Below are 17801 nucleotides of genomic sequence, written 5' to 3'. Positions count from 1 at the left end.
TTTCCACACCAATATGCAGTGCAGTCATCCTCTCTTGATTTTATCAAGTCATCCTCTTGATTTTGTCAGGCAATATGCGTATCCCCAATGTGAACTGCACACATTTCACAAAACTGTCTGGCTTCAATTTGAAAAGGGATGAAGCAAAAGCTGATCCAAAATTTCCACACAAAATGCACGTGTACCCAGAACTGACAAACTTATTTTGAAGGTTACAATTCTTTGGTCATCTCCCCAGTCTCTCCCTGCTCAGATACTTTTATTTTTGTACACTCTCATTATGTCTGGGATCAGGAGTATTGAAAGACTGGAGGAAAAGGCCAAATACCTACAAAACCCCTCATTTCTCTTACAAGAATTCCACAATCTCACGACATTTCTGGGCCAGTGTTGTAGGCCTAAGAAAATATAAGTAGGAATCTGATTCTCCTTTGCTGCTGGTTTAACGCTGTGAAATGTCAGTGTCAGTCACACCCAGAACTTGTCTTTTTTCTCCATTACTTTGTCCTCACCTGTGAAGAGCATTGCCAGCATGGCACAGGTGAGGCTGAACACAGCTTCAGCAAGATTTTCTATCTGGAGGCGTATATAAAAGATACAGATGCAGGCTTTATGGCAATTGAATTGGCTCTGTGCTGACAGTCAGAATACAAATGTTAATAGGGATTGTCATGAATCAAGTGCAAGCTATTATTCCTAATAAATAAAGAAGCGACAGATCTGTGGAGCTACCAAAAAAAACCACCCCACCCCCCAAAAAACTCCCCCAATTTCAACACAGGAGCTTTTCAAGAGTGGCACCGTAAGAGGTGGAATCTACCCTCTGCAGTAGGACAGCTATCACTGGCTCACAACTGCCATCTCACATTTTTCCAAGTTAAATTCAAAGACCTGGCTTGTCTCACCTTTTACTTGTGGACCGAGGAGAAAGTAACGCCGGTTATTTCTCTGGTATTACTGTGTTTGGCTTTTTTGAGGCTGGGCCTTCGAAGCAATCTTATTAATGTGAGTAACAGGGCAAAATCCCTGCCTTACAGAAGCCAAAGACAAAATCCTGACAGTTATGAAGCCTGGCCAGGAGACATTAAAACTGCAGCAAAGATTCTCTCCTCTTTGTTTCGCAAAGCTGACTGAAATGCTTTCTTAACAGATGTAAGCATGTCCCATCTGGAGGCCCTAAATGCCTCCTTGGCCCTGTCAGATCCGGTAAATTAAAAATACAAGTCTGTGACGCTGCTTGCTAGCGCTCAACGTTATGTCTTCCCTGCATGGAGTTCTGGATGTGAAAAGCAGCATTTTCAAAATACTAAGGAAGGACAGTCACTGGAGGCATTCTGACACTCACTCGGTGCATGTGCAAAGATTGTTAGAGCAATTTAGACAGCAGAACAAAGCCTCTTTTCCCGGTGCATAATTTTATTTCCTTTTTGATTTCTCATATAGTTTTGAATATTGAATATAGATTAACTAGAGCTTGCTTGTCTGGCTTGTGGCTAAAAATGTGCTAGAGAGCACCAGAAATTGCAGCGACTTCCAGGCCGTGGTCACAAAGATTAAGACTGTTTGCTGAGATACATTCTGGCCATAGGGCATCAGTAAAGGGTCAGAATCTCACAGCTGTTGATCTGGGAGAGAATTTACTTTGAGTGCTCTGAAGATGGTAATGCTTATCATTTATCTGCTTAGCTCACTCAACGTTTTATTCCACCTTCAGGCTCAGTATTTAGTTTGTGAAACCCAGAAGTGGGGATTTAAAGGTCTTGTCCTACATCCTCAGCTCTCATATTCTAGCTACCATTACTGTAATAATTTGTGATGCATGTTTGAACATTTTACATGTGGAGTAAAATACTAAAATGCATCAATTGCATGTTGGCATTAATAGAATACAAACTCAACGAGAGCTTGCTTCTTCTATATGAATATATCAGTACTGCCTATAAAAAAATTATTCTTGAACAAACAACCATCAGAATCGGGGGAGATGTGAAGTAACATCCACCTGTGAAACTATGGGGACTCATCATAAATCGATGCAAAGTTTCCTGCTACCTTCAGTGGAACAGGATGAGTGCCACAGAAGATGGGGTTAAGCCACCTGATTGATTACACTTGCAAGCCGCCCTACTCAATGCCGACAGGCAGATTCTGTGGGGAAGCAGTTTGGCACACCTAAGCAAGGCTGAGTTCTGAACCTTCTTTTGCAATGGCCCTGTAAAGCCAGTGCCTTTTATTTTACCTTGCTATACCCGTACAGAAGTGCACATGCCAAAGAAAGACCAAAAATGTCAGGGAAATCACAGGTGCTGTTCATTCTGCACTGATGTGAAGTTACTATAGATCTTTCTACAGCTACAGCCGTTTGAACTGATGTCTAGGACAGGACACTCAGAATAAGGGAATGGCAACCTGCACTGTGTATTCTCTGCTGAATCTAACCAAAAAGCCAGCTCCCTTTCTAATGGAAATACCCATAATTGTTAAAAACCTCCCATCAAATAAAACAGGATGGATGAAGAAAAATGTAATGTCAAATATACAACAGACCAGGTTTCGTGATTTCCTGCCGGGGAGTCTTTGGAGGTGCTCTCTAGGTAGCCTCAGAGAAAAACTTGCAGCTTTGCAAGAGCCATTTGAGAAATATTAGAGACTGCCATTTGATGATTGCACAGTATTCAGAGTGACAACTTTGATAGGCGAGATCTGGCTTCAATTCCTTCCTGTACCACAGGTATCCACTCTCAAAGTGAGCAGTGGCTTGCTTCCCTTCTTCTCTCATTTGCTCTCTGCATTACCATCATAAAACACTTTCTCGCATCACAGAGCTATTGTAAGGATAAATACCTTATCCGCTTGTGAGGTGCCAATACTACTCCAATAGCATGCAGGTGTATAAATATTGCAGATGGGTGTCTGACACGAGAACTTCAAATCTCCCCATTGCCTTTGCACAGGCACGCAGCAGCCGGCAATATTGCTGAAGCTGCTCTACTCAGCTTTCATAAAACATCTGCATTCAGTGAGCAATGACACCAGAGCAGGCCTATTATAGCTAGCTGACAAAGAAATTGAAAGTTTATCACATTTTCTGAGACAGGACCTAGTATTTTTTAACTTACTACACTGATTTGTTTGCTTTCTGTGTACAGAATAAGAAATCCTTGCATTTTATATGTAGTTTATTATGGATGTGAAGTGGGCAGGGCAAGTTCAGTTTATAATCTGGTTGATATCTCTTTTGAGATATATACGTAGTATGGGGGGACAGGGAAGACGTGTTTTGCTTTAAAAAGAAAAAAAAAAGTGTTGGGTTTTTTTTCCAATAAAAGAATTCTTGCGACTTAAGTGAAATGCAATTTTCAAAGCACTAGAGCACTATTGTGCATGTTTAATAAGGCAGTATTGCCAGGACAGCAGAACGGAATAGCTTTACAGAGTATATCTATTTTTTGTGAGTGTATATATTTACTCAATAGAGGATAAGCCCCAAGTCCTGAATTTAGATCTACACGTAGAAAAACCTGACTGTAGCATTCAGACTTACCAGACTGGAGTCTAACATTTCCAACCCAAGGAAAATTTCGGATATAAATTTTGTCTAACGGCTCATGATCACGTTGTGCATAGCAGAATTTTTTTTTGAGGGTGGAAGGGAACGTTGCCTCAATTTTCCAGGTTCTTGGATTATGAACAATGAAAACTATGATGTTAGTTATCTTAAAGCACTTTAAAAAATCACCTCCCCATTACTCACAGCTAAAAAATTAAATGTATTTGCACCCAGCAAAATAAAGGGAATTAATTGAATGGTATAAACAGGGCAGAACTGCGAGATGGCCAAATGGCAATTTAAGAGTCTGTGGAAGGATGCAGAGCTGCTTCACCCGTGTGCCGTAGCACCAGATCTGCTATGTCTTCTTTTTGCATCCACTCATCCTAGTAAAAAGCTCATTTTTCTCTTTGAGGCAGAGAAGGGAGTGGGAAAGGAAGGAAATCTGACCCTGACAATATCACTGTAAGGAGTTTCAGGGTTCATGCAAATATAAAAACAAACACGAAGGAGTTCAGTTTGGGCATTGGCATAAGGATTGCAAAAATTTACACCGTGAATCTGAGCTTTACTTGAAAGAAAGAAAAAAGCGTATACACTGTCACCTTGGTGTTTGTTGCTGCAAATTGAGTAACTGCATAGAAACTGGGAAGCTTTGAATTTACCCTTCCAGCACACCTGAAGGCCCATGAGTCGCAGCACCAGCTATTTAATTTTTATTTTTATTTTTTTTTTGGCCACACTGTCTTGGTCTTGGGCAATTTCTTTTCCTACGCTAGATCCACAGCACTTCAGTACCAAAGCGAGGAATGCTTTCTCCCTGGGGGATCCCCCACATTGCGGTGCTGCCACACGCTCTGCGTAGCCATTTCAGCATTTGACCTTCGCTCTTTTTCTTTAAAGGAAGGAAAGAGTTTTGTTTTTAAGGGAACAAAAATTAATTGTTTTCTCAGAAATGCTTTTGTGATGATAGAACAGCTGTGCAAGAAAAAAAAAAAGAGAATTTATGCTTAAGCAAAGGACAGGGAAAGGTCAGAAAGCAATCTGTAGGACTGCAGAAACACTGCAGCTATTCCTCAGAACAATTTCTCTGAGCGATGAAGGGAGAAGTGAAGCCAATTGCATATGCCCCAAATACAAAACAAAAATAAAGTTAAAATAGACATCAGGCTGCATTTTTGCACTTTTTTTTGTCCTTGTAAAAAAACACTGCAATTTCCAAGCCACTACCACATCAATCACGTTGTGATCTGCTGCTAATAAGGCTGGAGACAATGCAATTTCTTGTCACTCATCAATCATTGGCTCTAAGGATGGATTTCATCAGCAAAAGAATCCACAATATGCGAAGCCTGTTTTTATTGTGAGATGTGGTTATTACTTATGAACTATTGTATCGTGATTTCCTTAAGTAATTATGGTTTTTTCTTGGATTTTTCCTATCACTTCTTCTGCTAGCAGTTTCAGTATGTAACCAACCCCCAAAAGTTTGCCATGGGGAAGTGACTTGAATATCAAAATAAAATTTTGTGATAAGAAAAGCTTTTTGCGGCAAAGTAAACGGGAAGAGAAGACTGTGGTATATTGAAAGGTATTATATTATGTCACCCTTCACTCCTTCTGAGTAGCATATTTTTCTGGTATTGGTTTGAATGTGATGACTTAAGAAGTCAGGCACTATTGATTATCAAATCAACAGAGCTGCTTGGCCTGGAAGATTTACTCTGAGAAGTAAAATAACAAAACATAGTCCTACTTTGTTGTGCAAAGCACTAACCTTGTTATTTCTTGGCAGCTGACATGAATTCCTAGTGAAGGGAACAAAGGAAAATATTCTTGCTTGCCTCACGTTAGACTCACCCAACATCACAGTTTCCAACTGCACACTGTGGTGCAGGTTAGAAAACCACAAGTGACAGAGCAGTAGCCAACTATGTCCTTGCTATAAAGAATGGAATTAGTGGAAAACAGAGAATATAGTCTTTAAAAAGACGTTCACAGGCATTTCAGTGCTTTTAGAGAGGGGAAAGTCAAAGTGTTAATGAAAAATGAATTAAAAGATCGGTCCATAATCCAGCATCAGATAAAAAGACTGCCTCTTTCTGTTACAAACTTGGTTTTCTCTAAGTGTGGCTGGCAGGGAGCAGGGTACGGATATTTGCAAAGTAACTCTCAAAGTTTGACTTAGAAAGCAAAGAGAAGCTAAGAAGGAGTTGGAAACCGGAATGTCAAAGGACAGGAGCTTTCCCCTACTGCCAAGACAGCTTCATTGAGGGAATTTAGTGACTGGTGACCCATCCTGCCTGCAGGATTCCTGGTACAGTGTGCAATGTGAAAGCAAAAGAGCAGTTTATGAGGCTTCTGATACTGATGAGAAAAGCCTTCATATTTTTTTAGTTGAAACCGTAGGATTAGCAACTTTTGGGAAAGCTTTTAAAATGATTAGGAAAAGCATCAGATTGGATGATTCTGTGTACCAATAAAAGGACATTGAACGGGAGCTGCTGAGAGACATTCGCACCTCAGGTAAATGTGATGAAACCTTTAGACGTGTAGAGAAGACTATTTCAAGAATATAATGAGAATATCCTTTGAAATGTAAGGGAAACAAGCGGCCACAAAGCCTGCATACTGGGCAAACATTTGGAAAATTATATTCCCATTACTACGTCATTTGTCACAATAACTTCTGGTCAAAATAAGAAAAAACGTGGAAATAAATTAGCACCTTCATTCTTTCTTTTGTGTGTAAGATTGTCTTTCCCTCACTTGTCTGCCTTTCTTATGCAGGCACGTGTGTCCATAGTAAATTGGTCTCTTACAATCATTGATTTTGAAAATGCAGAACATACTTTAGGCATTTCCAAAGCACTGACATAGATGTGGGAGCTCTGTACCTTCCCTTACCCTAGCAAGTTCAATCTCTACCCCAGTTTGAGCTACTAGAAGATTTGATCTGGTTATGGATGGATAAAATTTTTAATCCAAATGCTGGCATCCCAATTTATAAGATATTCAACCGAAGCTCACACCTATGTAACTCCAAATACGTTTCTGAATGAGATTAGGTAGTTTTTGTTTAAATCCATGTTTATTCTAAAGGAGTAACCATGTCATTGTGCTAGCGGGAATTTATTGTTCAACAGCTCAAGACTGTGGAATACAGTCTGCCATACCTGCTATGACTAGAGGCATTCCCAATGCATTTTGTTGTTGTGTTATTTGATTTAAATAGGTAACATATATTAGTACTAATGAGAGATGTGGTTTTAAACGATCACATTAAAATCCTGGGTGTATAATTTGACTTGTTTATAAGAAGTATTAAACAGGATTTACTTGCTTAATTAATAAAAGCTGAAGCATTGGTTCTATTGTGTTTTCTTTTTTCTCAGGCAGTTCTCCCATACTCCATCTCCTGCACTAAACCATTTACCTTTAATGCAAAATGGTCCATCATAGGCAGTTTTGGAGCAGTCACAGGAGTAGCCATTGTATTTCTCGACACATTTACCGCCGTTTGCGCAGTACATCCCATAACTCGTGCAATGGCCGGAGCAGCCAGGCTTCACCCCCGGCGTGACTTTCGCTCTCTCTTCCAGGTCTAGCGTAACCCCGTTCATCCTTAACGAACGAATGCAACCTAGGAAGCCTCGCTGGCCTCCCGCAGCACCTGAGAGGGAATGCAAAACTGTAAGAGAACACTGAACAGATTTTATTGTTGTTGCTTTACATTGCTAAACTTGTGACAACAGCCGGAACTAAGTAAGTTCTTTGTAAAGGCAAGGAATTGCCTTGTCCTAATGACAATGGAATCAATAAAATCTAACCTTTAGATACCATACCATAAGTAAGCATACATGCTAGGTGTGTTTGCTTTACACTGATTAGACATTAGAGATTCTAGCCCTCCACTGTAAGACTTCATTAGATTTTAACTTCCAGATTTTTAGAGATGACAGTGGAAGACATGGACCTGGTATATAAGGTATAGCTTTACTCTCCATATGATTTAGTGATGATAGATGCCAATAGTAATGTCATAATATGATATGCAGTGTCACATTTTTCAAAGGTATGCTGGGGAAAGAAGGACTAGATTTAAATCCCCGCTCCCAGTTGCAGTAGGAAATGTAGATGTTAATTTCCAAGCAACATCAGGTATATTGTTTAGTTGCCTGAGTATAGGGTGAAGGATGTAAACACTGAAGAGCTACTTTTGAAAATCTGGGTTGAGGTGCCTTTTCTTAGCAGTCACTAACAACTGTTCCTTTTTTCCCCCTAGTAAACACTTGCTGAAAAATGCGATTTTAGCTAGGCAAGTCTTATCTGAGGCTGTATTAGAAACAAAGGAAAACCTAAAAAATGGAAGCAAATAACAATGAGTGGCTGTCATCCTTTCTCCTCATCATCTCGTCTCTTTGATTACTGCAGTGCCGCAGGTGCTGAAGAGTCCCTGGGGAGATCTGAACGCTCATCACCACCGAGCACAGAGGCTGATATTTACCTGAATGGGGAAGAGGACTAAATACACACCAAAGAGAGAGGGCTGCTTCAAATCAACTGCTGGTGATTTGGAGTAAGAGAAGGCAATGCTTGGTCTCTGCCGAGTGCATGGGGCAGAGGGCATTCTGGTGTGATCCCATTCTATGTAACTCATATGATGAAAAAAACCCTAATACATCTAATTGCCTTCTTTCCCTTCCTGGTGACTGTCCTAGCCCCTAGGACGTGAAGTGAACATCCCTCAGGCTCTCTCGCTGGGCCAAGGAATAGATATTTATTCTACAGAAAGTGGAACGAGAGGCACCATAATAAGGTACTAGGTATTTTAAAGCATTGCTCGTGTTACTAATAAAAATCACCATTATTAACAGTTCCCCAAGAACTCTGACTTGAAAAAAATCCAGCTCTTCCTGTTTTCAGCAAAAAGCTTGGAATTTCTTTTAAAAGGCTAAGGCTCCCCCTTTTAAACAAACTTCACATTTCAGCTTATTTTGAAACGGCCTTTTATCGGGATCACAGTCAGCAGTAGAGGAGAATCTGAGCTTGTAAATAATGACTGCACATCTGGTGACACATTATACACAGTTTGCAGTGACACCGTGCTATTTACTAAGGCAGTGAAGGTTTTAAACCTCATTTTAATTAATTTCTGCTGTTGAATCCTGACTAACATGGAGAAAAAAGAGATAATGTGGTTTTCTTCTTCCCTTCTTCCTCTTCTCCTGTTAACAGATATCTAGAGAGGTAGGAAAGTGCTTCTTTGCTCAACATTTCATGCAGTTCTGATTCCAGCTAATGGCACTTGGCATGTCTGCACTTCGCAGCCCCGGGGCTAACAGTCAGAGAAATACAAGCGCTGCTGGAACAGCCTGCCCAAAACGTAGCAGAGACCAGCAGCTCCAGAAAGCAGCTGGACTAACTTGGCTCCAGGGTTCCACTTGTGTAACGCTGTGTGACGCTCTCCTACATTGAATGGGCAAACAGCCCATGGGACTAAAGGGAAAAGACTGCAGCGAGAGCCGTGAACGCAAAAGTGCAGGCAATGATCAAACCTAAAGAGGCTGGAAGTGCTGCCGAGCCTAGGACGGGTACTGCAGGCACGCGCAGTCCTGGCAAGACCTATGCAGAATTTTTCACTTCTGTGGTGAGTAAGTGCGTGTGAGAGAGACACTCGGCAAAAAATGAATTTGGCACTACTGCCTGCTAAAGGTACTTTCAGCCAGGGGGGAAAGGCAAAAATGGCAAGTTGCCAACACAGAATGTTTTTCTCTTACTTGATCTGATTTCCATAATTATGGACATGCTTGTCTTTTCTTCTTGTTTTTTAGCTTTTCCCTCCTGTGCAGTCATGCAAGTGCTTCAGGAGCACAACTTCCCACATTAAATGATCTGCTGCTGGCAAGACACAAGGCAAGGAGTGTTCAACATGTGAGAGCAAAGCCCGGTTACCCACTCAGCATCTTACCAACATAGAGCTGGCTGTACAACTCAAGTCGTGTGTGTCCTTCCGTGGGTGCTTTCCGGACCTCCAGGGGTAACTGGTCTACCTGCAGGCTGGCCTGTTTGACATTCCTCTCAGCATTGACCTGATGCCACTGGTCATCATTGAGCTGGTTGGGAGATCTAACGACAATTTCCACAGGCCCATTTCCAACATCAAATGAAAAGGAAACCTCTGTAGCAGCTGAAACACCAAGCAAAAGGGAACCCATTTTACATTGTAAACAAATACACTTATACATCCTGAACAGACAGGAGTCATACTTACTAGAAATACACACTGTTCAGCCACCTTTCAGAATTTCTAAGCACGTTCAGTTCCTTCTAACTTGTCTAGGAGTTAAAGTGTTTCTAAGGAAGTCACTGTGAAAAGTTTCTATAGCATGTGACGGAAATCAAATCAGTTGGGCTTGTAAAATTTAACCAGAATAAATTATATCCTCGAAGAGGATTTTTTACTTCCACTAATAATTTCAGTAATATCAGAAAAACGTGTTCCCCAGCTTCTAGAAGAAAACATCAACAGACCCTTCAAAAATGAAATTAATTTTTGATTTCTGCAGCTTTTGAGTTCCCGTTGTTTTTTTGGTTAGGGAAGTACACATTTTGATTAAAAAGTGGTGCAGAAGTCTACATTTTTTTTGAGGAGGAGGAATTAAATTTATAATGAACTAATAATGCAGTGGTAATGACCTATGTGAGATTTTATGGCTGAAAAAATAAATGAATTCTTAGCAAGCACTACAGTGCTCCATTTATAGTGGATGATTCAAAACATGCCTAGAAATTTTACAAATGTCTGTTAGGCTCCACTAGACATTCCTCCAAGACATCCTTCGCAAACTATATAATTGATACTTATTATTAAGCAGGGAGTGTGACTAATAATATATAGATGACTTTGGAATGAAGAAATACAATTTTGACTTTCTTACTGATATACAGTTTATATAATTTGGGGCTGTAAATTATATTATGGTGGCAAAACATAAGATGAAAGGGTTACCAGAAAATGGATTATCAACGATAGCATTCACAAAGGAGGATACCAGATAGAAGTAAAGACAACCAAGAGTTCCATTTAATTTGTCTTATTTACATATAAAATAAAAAAAGCTGCAGTGCCCTTTTAATTCTGAAAAATCTCGGGTGCCCAATTATGGTTTCAGTGTTCCAGTACAGCTGTGGTTTCTTATTTAGTTGAATTAATAAAACAGTCTTATAAAAATCTTACTCAGCAAGGCTATTAAATTGTGGTAGCACCACTCCGTGTTCATTAGCACTAACAATACTGATAAATAGTGGGAAATATTTTTGCACATGGCCTAATAGATTTTCACAAGATTATGTCAGGCTAAATTAAATGCATTTTTATGAAAACTGGAAGGATAGGAATAAACTTTTTACAGAGAATGTTCTTTCAAAACATATTTATTATACAATTGACACCTTTTTTTCTGCAAAATTGACTATTTCTAAAAGAAAAAAATAAAAGCATATTTTATTGCTGTTGTACTCTCTGTTCTCTGCTGAATAAAATATTTTAATTTCTTGAATGAACTGCCTTTCATAAGCCATGAATTTAGTCTGTTTGGCCTTTTCTGCTTTACAAGACAGAAAATCTGTATGAGCCAAAGCTTGACATTAAAGGAATAAAGATGTTTCATTTTATGTTGCTATGTCTTATAAGTCCAGCACTTCTGCCAAGAAACTCAGGCAAATTAGGAACGTACATAAAATCTCTCCAGAACTTAAGTTGTATGTTGTGTTCCATTCTATTTTCAAGGTTGTGTGTGTAATTCTTCTTTACTTTTTGCTTTGAAGAACTGCCTCAGATGTCTTCACTGTCAGGCTTGAATTGCTTCCCAAAAGCCATCTATCTACAAGTCCATAAAATAAGAACACCTTAGCAGACTTTTCGTCTTATTCTGAGGCAACTGATGGCACTGTTGATACTGTTTGTGGGTACCTCGAGCACAACCCCATCTAGGATTTTGAAAACCTCTGCAAGAATGCTTCTTTGTTCGCAAGTTCTTCGTCTTCTGGATGGAAGTATCTCTAATTTTTTAAAGGAAGAATAATCTTCCTTCAAAAGAGAAAGTGCAGAGAGTTGGGAAACAGCGATATTTCAAGCAGAAGTTCTGTGCCTGCATAGTTTAGCTTTATGCATGGCTTTAGACTGAAAACTGTATCACAGCCTGAAAGACTTACGATGAAATTCATACTTATTGGAGAAAATTATTCACTCTGACATGAGAGTACCATTTGTATAAATTCATATTATATTTTTATATTTAATCTTATAGTTAGGGAAGACATTCCAGAAAAATCTCACCAGAGGCTGTTTTGACTGCACGTACCTGCTGACATGCTGAAAGTTAGAGAAGGGAGTACAGCACCTATGGCTTGCTGATCCATTCCCAAGCAACCTCAAAACACGACTCCCATAAACCAAAGGGGAGGAAATGTATTTGCTAGACTGATGGACTGAAAAACCATGAAGTATGTCAATGAGAAGAGCATTGTAGATGGGCAGAGGCTGCATGACAGCATGTCTCACATGCGAGTTATGTTGCTGGTTCTTAGTCTTCGTTCTCAGTTTCTATTGGAATGAATTTTTTGGATTTATAGATTAAGTGTATTCTCCAACCAGGGGCATCTCTACGTAAACTGATTGGTACTTGTACCTTAACAAAAATGGATGAACATCTGATAAAAGGCACGTTAGTCAGACAAAAGAAATTGTAACTCCCCAATAAATAAGACAGGGGATCTGCTGGCAACTGACATGGAGAAGGCTGAGGTACTCCACAAATTTTTTGTCTCAGTTTCCACTGGCAGTTACTCTTCCCGCATCTCTTGAGTCCCCGAATCTCAAGGCAGGTACTGTAGGAATGAGGTATTCAAGGTCAGGTTGGACATGGCTTTGAGCACACCGTGCTGCCTCTGCTCCTTCCTTTTCCTCCACCCCAGCTCTACCGCTGAGCATGGTGTTGGGTATGGAGTATCCCTTCGGCCAATATTCAACTGTCCTGGCTGTGTCCCTTCCCAGCGTCTTTGCTACCCTCAGTCTACTGACTGAGGAAGAAATTGGAAAGAGAGATAGCTTTGACGCTGTGCAAGCACCGTGCAGCAATAGCCAAAACACTGGTGTGCTATCAACACTCTTTTAGGCACAAATCCAGAAAAGATTTTTTTTTTTTTTCTGTAGCAAAGAAAGTTAACTCCACCTCCGCCAGACCCAGTGCAACAAGAAATTTGTTCAGAAGTTCAGCTTAAACAGTTATGCAGAAGAGTTGCACTTATTTAATTTTTCCTAAGTATTGTTTACATACAACCCTTGCATGATGTGGCATCTTTGACTCGAATATATCCTTGGTTGACATGACAGTGGTATTATTCTGTCAAATTTTTGAAGGGGATGATTAAAAGATATCTAACATACATGTGCACATGTGACTATTTATTCACAGTGACCAAATGAACCAGAGCAGGATTTTTTCAGAAACATGTAGGAAATGAGTTGCATAGTTCCCAAAGATTTCTACTGGTCAGTCACTTTGTAGCTCGTGAAGTGAGTTTCCCTAATGATCATTTTATTTCCTCTTCCACCAAATACCACAAAACTCAAGCCAGTTGTTCAAAGAAATAAGAACGAGGATCAGACATTGAGCAAATGTCTGAAATTACGTAATTATGAAATAAAACAAAAAGAAAATAAATGTGGGCTTTAGTTTATTCAATCAGTACAATGTTTTGTGATGGAAACTTCATAAAATTGAACAAGGGTGAATTTTTTATGTGCTCCTGCCACATATATTCACTCAATAAACTGAGGCTTGTGGCTCAGTTTTACCCTTTCTGTGCCTTGTGCAATTACCTATAATTAAATCTGAACACATTTCTTTCATCGATTCAATTTTCTGAGGTCTCAGGTCATTGTCAGCCATCTGTTCAGAACACAAAAGTACAACTTTGTCAAACAAAATGCCCTTCTCGCTCTTTGTTCTTTGTTCTTATTCTTTAGTGCTATTCAGATGCACCATTTCCTCATCTTAAATCTGTGAGGCATTTGGCTGTAAAAAGCAAGGGACACAACTGAGCCACCCTGCAGGATGACCTGGATAAGCTGGAAGAGTGGGCTAACAAAAACCTTATGAAGTTCAACAAGGGCAAATGTAAGGTCTTGCACTTGGGAAAACATAATCCAGGAGTGCAGCACAGGCTGGGATCTCCCCGGTTGGGGAGTAGCTCTGGGTAAAGGGACCTGAGGGTCCTAGTGGACAGCAAGCTCAATATGAGTGAACAGTGTGCTGCTGCGGCAAAGAAAGCCAGCAGAATTCTGGGTTGCACCAACAAGGGCATCACCAGCAGAGATAAAGACATCATTATCCCACTCTATTCAGTGCTTGTCAGGCCACCCCTGGAATACTGTGTTCAATTTTGGTCCCTGCTATACAAAAAAGATGCAGACAGGCTGGAAAGGGTCCAGAGAAGGGCCACAAAGATGATCTAAGACTGGAAAGTCTTCCACATGAGGAAAACGCTGAGAAAATTGGGTTTGTTCAGCCTTGAGAAAAGATGGCTTATGGGAGACCTCATCACCATATTCAAGTATTTGAAGTGTAGCTACAAAGAAGACAGAGACTCTCTTTTTCCATTTGCCCACGGAAAAGAGACGGGATAATGGGTACAAGTTACTCCTGTAGAGATTCCGATGGTACACAAGAGGAAAAAATTTCACAGTAAGAACAATCAGTCACTGGAATAATCTTCCCAGTGAAGTGGTGGATTCCGCAACATTGGACACTTTTAAGATGCAACTGGACAGGGTGCTGGGCCATCTTGTCTAGACTGTGCTTTTGCCAAGAAAGGTTGGACCAAATGATCCTTGAGATCCCTTCCAACCTGGTATTCTATGATTCTATGACTGCATTGTCTGTAGGATTCTGCGTTCCTTGTGTCCTTCTTTTCAAGGTTTTCTGGTAGATATGCTTTAGTTACACACAAGTTCTGAGGCTCAACAGCATGGGAAGTAGCATGCACTTCTATGTCCTTTGCTATGCAGAAGGTCAGGCTAAATAAGCTGATGGACTTTTCTGGCATTCAAGATCTATGAGCAGCTAGGTCTCCCATTTTCCTAGAACTCCTTGTGTTGCAAGCGTCTTTTTTTTCCTATTCTCCTACTTTGATCCTTTTTGAATAATTGCAAGCTAGTATCTCTAGCTATAATGAGGCTGCCAGCAAAGAAAGAGACACTGACAGATGGGTGGGTGCTCACAAGATGCTAAGCAGTAGGTGGAGGTTCTCAAGACACATCAGCTGTGAAAAAAAAGAAGGAGGGGTTACAACCCTCCTCACAGTCAGTTTTGTAGGCCAGTCTCTGTTTCTCTCCTTCTCTTCCATTATCTTTTCTCTGAAACACATACTTTCATCTCCTCCCTTGTACTTTTTTTCCCTTACCTCCCCTGATGTATTTTTATACCCTTCAATGGGATTCACTGATGTTTTAGTTGACTTACATCAAAGGGAACAGTATCTAACTTTAGGATCCTTTTGAAATCCCATTCTTAGAACATAAATGCCTTGTTACGGCTAGAATTGGAGCTCACTTGCTTGGCTGTAAAACAGGATACAACAATAAGCTATAAACTGTAGACTAAAACCTGCCAGACATATATTTCCCCTCTCCACTTTGCCTGCTTGTTCCATGAAAACAACATCTTGAAAATATTCTATCTCTGTAAGGGCAACATCTGCCAAACTTCTTGGACAGTTTGTTTGTAAATACACCTCTGACAAAGGACTGACTAATCCAGTAGACAGAATTCAGTGAAATGATTGAAAACGAATGAAAACTTAATCAACAGATAGAGATGCTAAGCATATCTAGAAGTAGTGGTTTGTGTATCTTTATATGGAATCCATCACCAGGGTCATGATCAGGTCTCATATCTGTAGCCACTGGAATCCTTCCCATTGAGTTTAGTAGACTCTGGATAGAAAAGAGGGCCTTCCAGGAATTGAAAGCAATCTTGTCCAGCTTTTCCACTTTACTCAGACAGATGAGTTTAAAGATAGTTTTACAAAGTCATCTCTAAATTACCTGCCCTGCTGCCCTCATTTGCACAGGGGTGAGAGATGGCCATGCCAATGCTGACATCAAAACAGTACTGATAGGTTGCTGAAAATATGTGGAAAGGGCTACAGATGCTACCCTGACGTGCCATATTGGAACACAGGACCTGCTTTGAGGAGGCAACTTCTCACGGGACACAAGTGAAAGTGAAAGCCACCAAAATATCTGAGAGAGAAATTGTTGAACCAAGTTGCTTTACTGCAATGCAGGAATTACTGCATAGCTTGGCTGTCTGTTAATAATCAGGTAGTTGTCAAAAATCATGACCATATTTACAGTAATTGGACTAAGCATCTGGAAGACTTCATCATTTATCTAATTCCCAAATGAGACGGTCATTTGAACTAATGAGAGAAAGCTTCACTCATTTGACCAAATGACAGTGCACATCTATGCCCAAGACTAGAGTGAACCCTGAGCTAAGTGCCAAATGAACTAGCTCTGGAAGCTGTGCAGCTGCATCAGCATGATGCTGTGCCAAGAGTAATTAGTTCTAATGAGAGGCTATACTGCACCTAGGATCAAACCTAGCATAGCTGAGTGCTGATTTATGTGGACATGCTATTTTTTCTTAGAATTAGCTTAGGTATCTCTATAGTATGGGGGTTCATTGTACAGACTAGACACACTCTACATTTGCCTGTAGGTTAACAAGTCAAACCAAAAAAAAAAAGCAACTTTACACTCTACTGGATCTTACACAGTCATTTATGTAAGTGTCAAGAAGGAAAACAGGGTGAGTAAAGCTATCACTTTGATTTAACATCATTTAACACCCACTTCTCATGGTATAAATCCATTCACAAGATACCATATAATAGCAATTGAGGCTCAGTGTCTTTCTGAACCTTTAGAACAAGCTGATAATCTACATGGAGCAAACAATCCATTGGACAATAACAGAATCACAGAACCATAGCATGGTTCGGGTTGGAAAGGATCTTTGAAGATCACCTAGTCCAACCCCCCTTCCATGGCCAGGGACATCTTTCACTAGATCAAGTTGCTCGGAGTGCCATCCAACCTGACCTTGAACACTTGCAATGATGGGGCACAAACATCTCCTCTGGGTAACCTGGTCCAGTGTCTTACGACCCTCATCGTAAATAATTTCTTTACAATCGGTCTAAATCTACCCTCTTTCAGTTTCAAACCATTGTTCCTTGCCCCCATGTCCTGTCACTACAAGCACTCATAAAAAGTTTTTCTCTGTCTTTCTTATACTTATAAGCACCTTTAATATAATGAAAGGCAGCAAGACCTTTCTCCCCGGAGCCTTCTCTTCTCCAGCCTGAACAATCCCAATTCTCTTAGCCTTTCTTGACAGAAAAAGTGCTCCAGCCTTGTGACCACTTCTGTGGCCCTCCTCTAGACCCACTCTAATAGGTCCATGTCTGTCTTGTGCTGGGGACCCAGAGCTGGAGGCAGTACTCCAGGTGGGGTTACACAAGAACAGAGCAGAGGGGCAGAATCACCTCTCTCAACCTGCTGGCCACACTTCTTTTGATGCAGCCCAGGATACGATTGGTTTTCTGGGCTGCAAGTGCACGTTGCCAGCTCATGTCCAATTTTTTGTCCACCAGTGCCCCTAAGTCCTTCTCTGCAGGACTGCTCTTGATCCATTCATCACCCAGTCTGTAGTGGTACTGGCGACTATCCTGACTCAGGTGTAGGCCTTGCACTTGGCCTCATGAAGTTCACATGGGCCCACTCCCCCAGCCTGCCCAGGTCTCTCTGGATGGCATCCCTTCCCTCAAACTATTAACTGCACCGCTCAGCTTTGTGTCACCTGCAAACTTGCTGAGGGTGCACTCAATCTCACTGTCTATGTCACTGATGAAGATATTAAATAGTATTGGTCCCAGTACAGACCCCTGAGGGACACCACTAGTTACTGCTTTCCACTTGGACATTGAACCATTGACTATAACTCTCTGGATGAAGCCATCCAGACAGTTTCTTATCTATCTAACAGTCCATCCATCAAACCCATCTATCTCCAATTTAGCGGCAAGAATGTTGTGAAGGCCTGTGAAGACCATATCAAAGGCCTTACAGATGTCCAGATGACATCAGTAGGTCTTGGCTTGTCCCCTGATGCAGTCA

At 40.7% G+C, this 17801-nt stretch overlaps 1 protein-coding gene across 1 annotated transcript in view; it reads right to left on the bottom strand.

Moving 5' to 3' along the window:
• CNTNAP2 (contactin associated protein 2) overlaps nucleotides 1–17801 on the bottom strand; it is a 1161641-nt gene that overhangs the window by 82294 nt on the left and 1061546 nt on the right. Inside the window, exons 17-18 of the mRNA XM_074575643.1 lie at nucleotides 9522–9740; nucleotides 6987–7223 (exon numbers count right to left, since the gene is read on the bottom strand). Coding sequence (XP_074431744.1) covers nucleotides 6987–7223; nucleotides 9522–9740 — 456 coding nt within the window. The remainder of the gene's footprint in view (nucleotides 1–6986; nucleotides 7224–9521; nucleotides 9741–17801) is intronic.

This window comes from Larus michahellis, chromosome 2, assembly GCF_964199755.1.
Source record: "Larus michahellis chromosome 2, bLarMic1.1, whole genome shotgun sequence".
NCBI classification, from domain to species: Eukaryota; Metazoa; Chordata; class Aves; order Charadriiformes; family Laridae; genus Larus; species Larus michahellis.
This window is presented reverse-complemented; position numbering and strand designations above follow the sequence as displayed.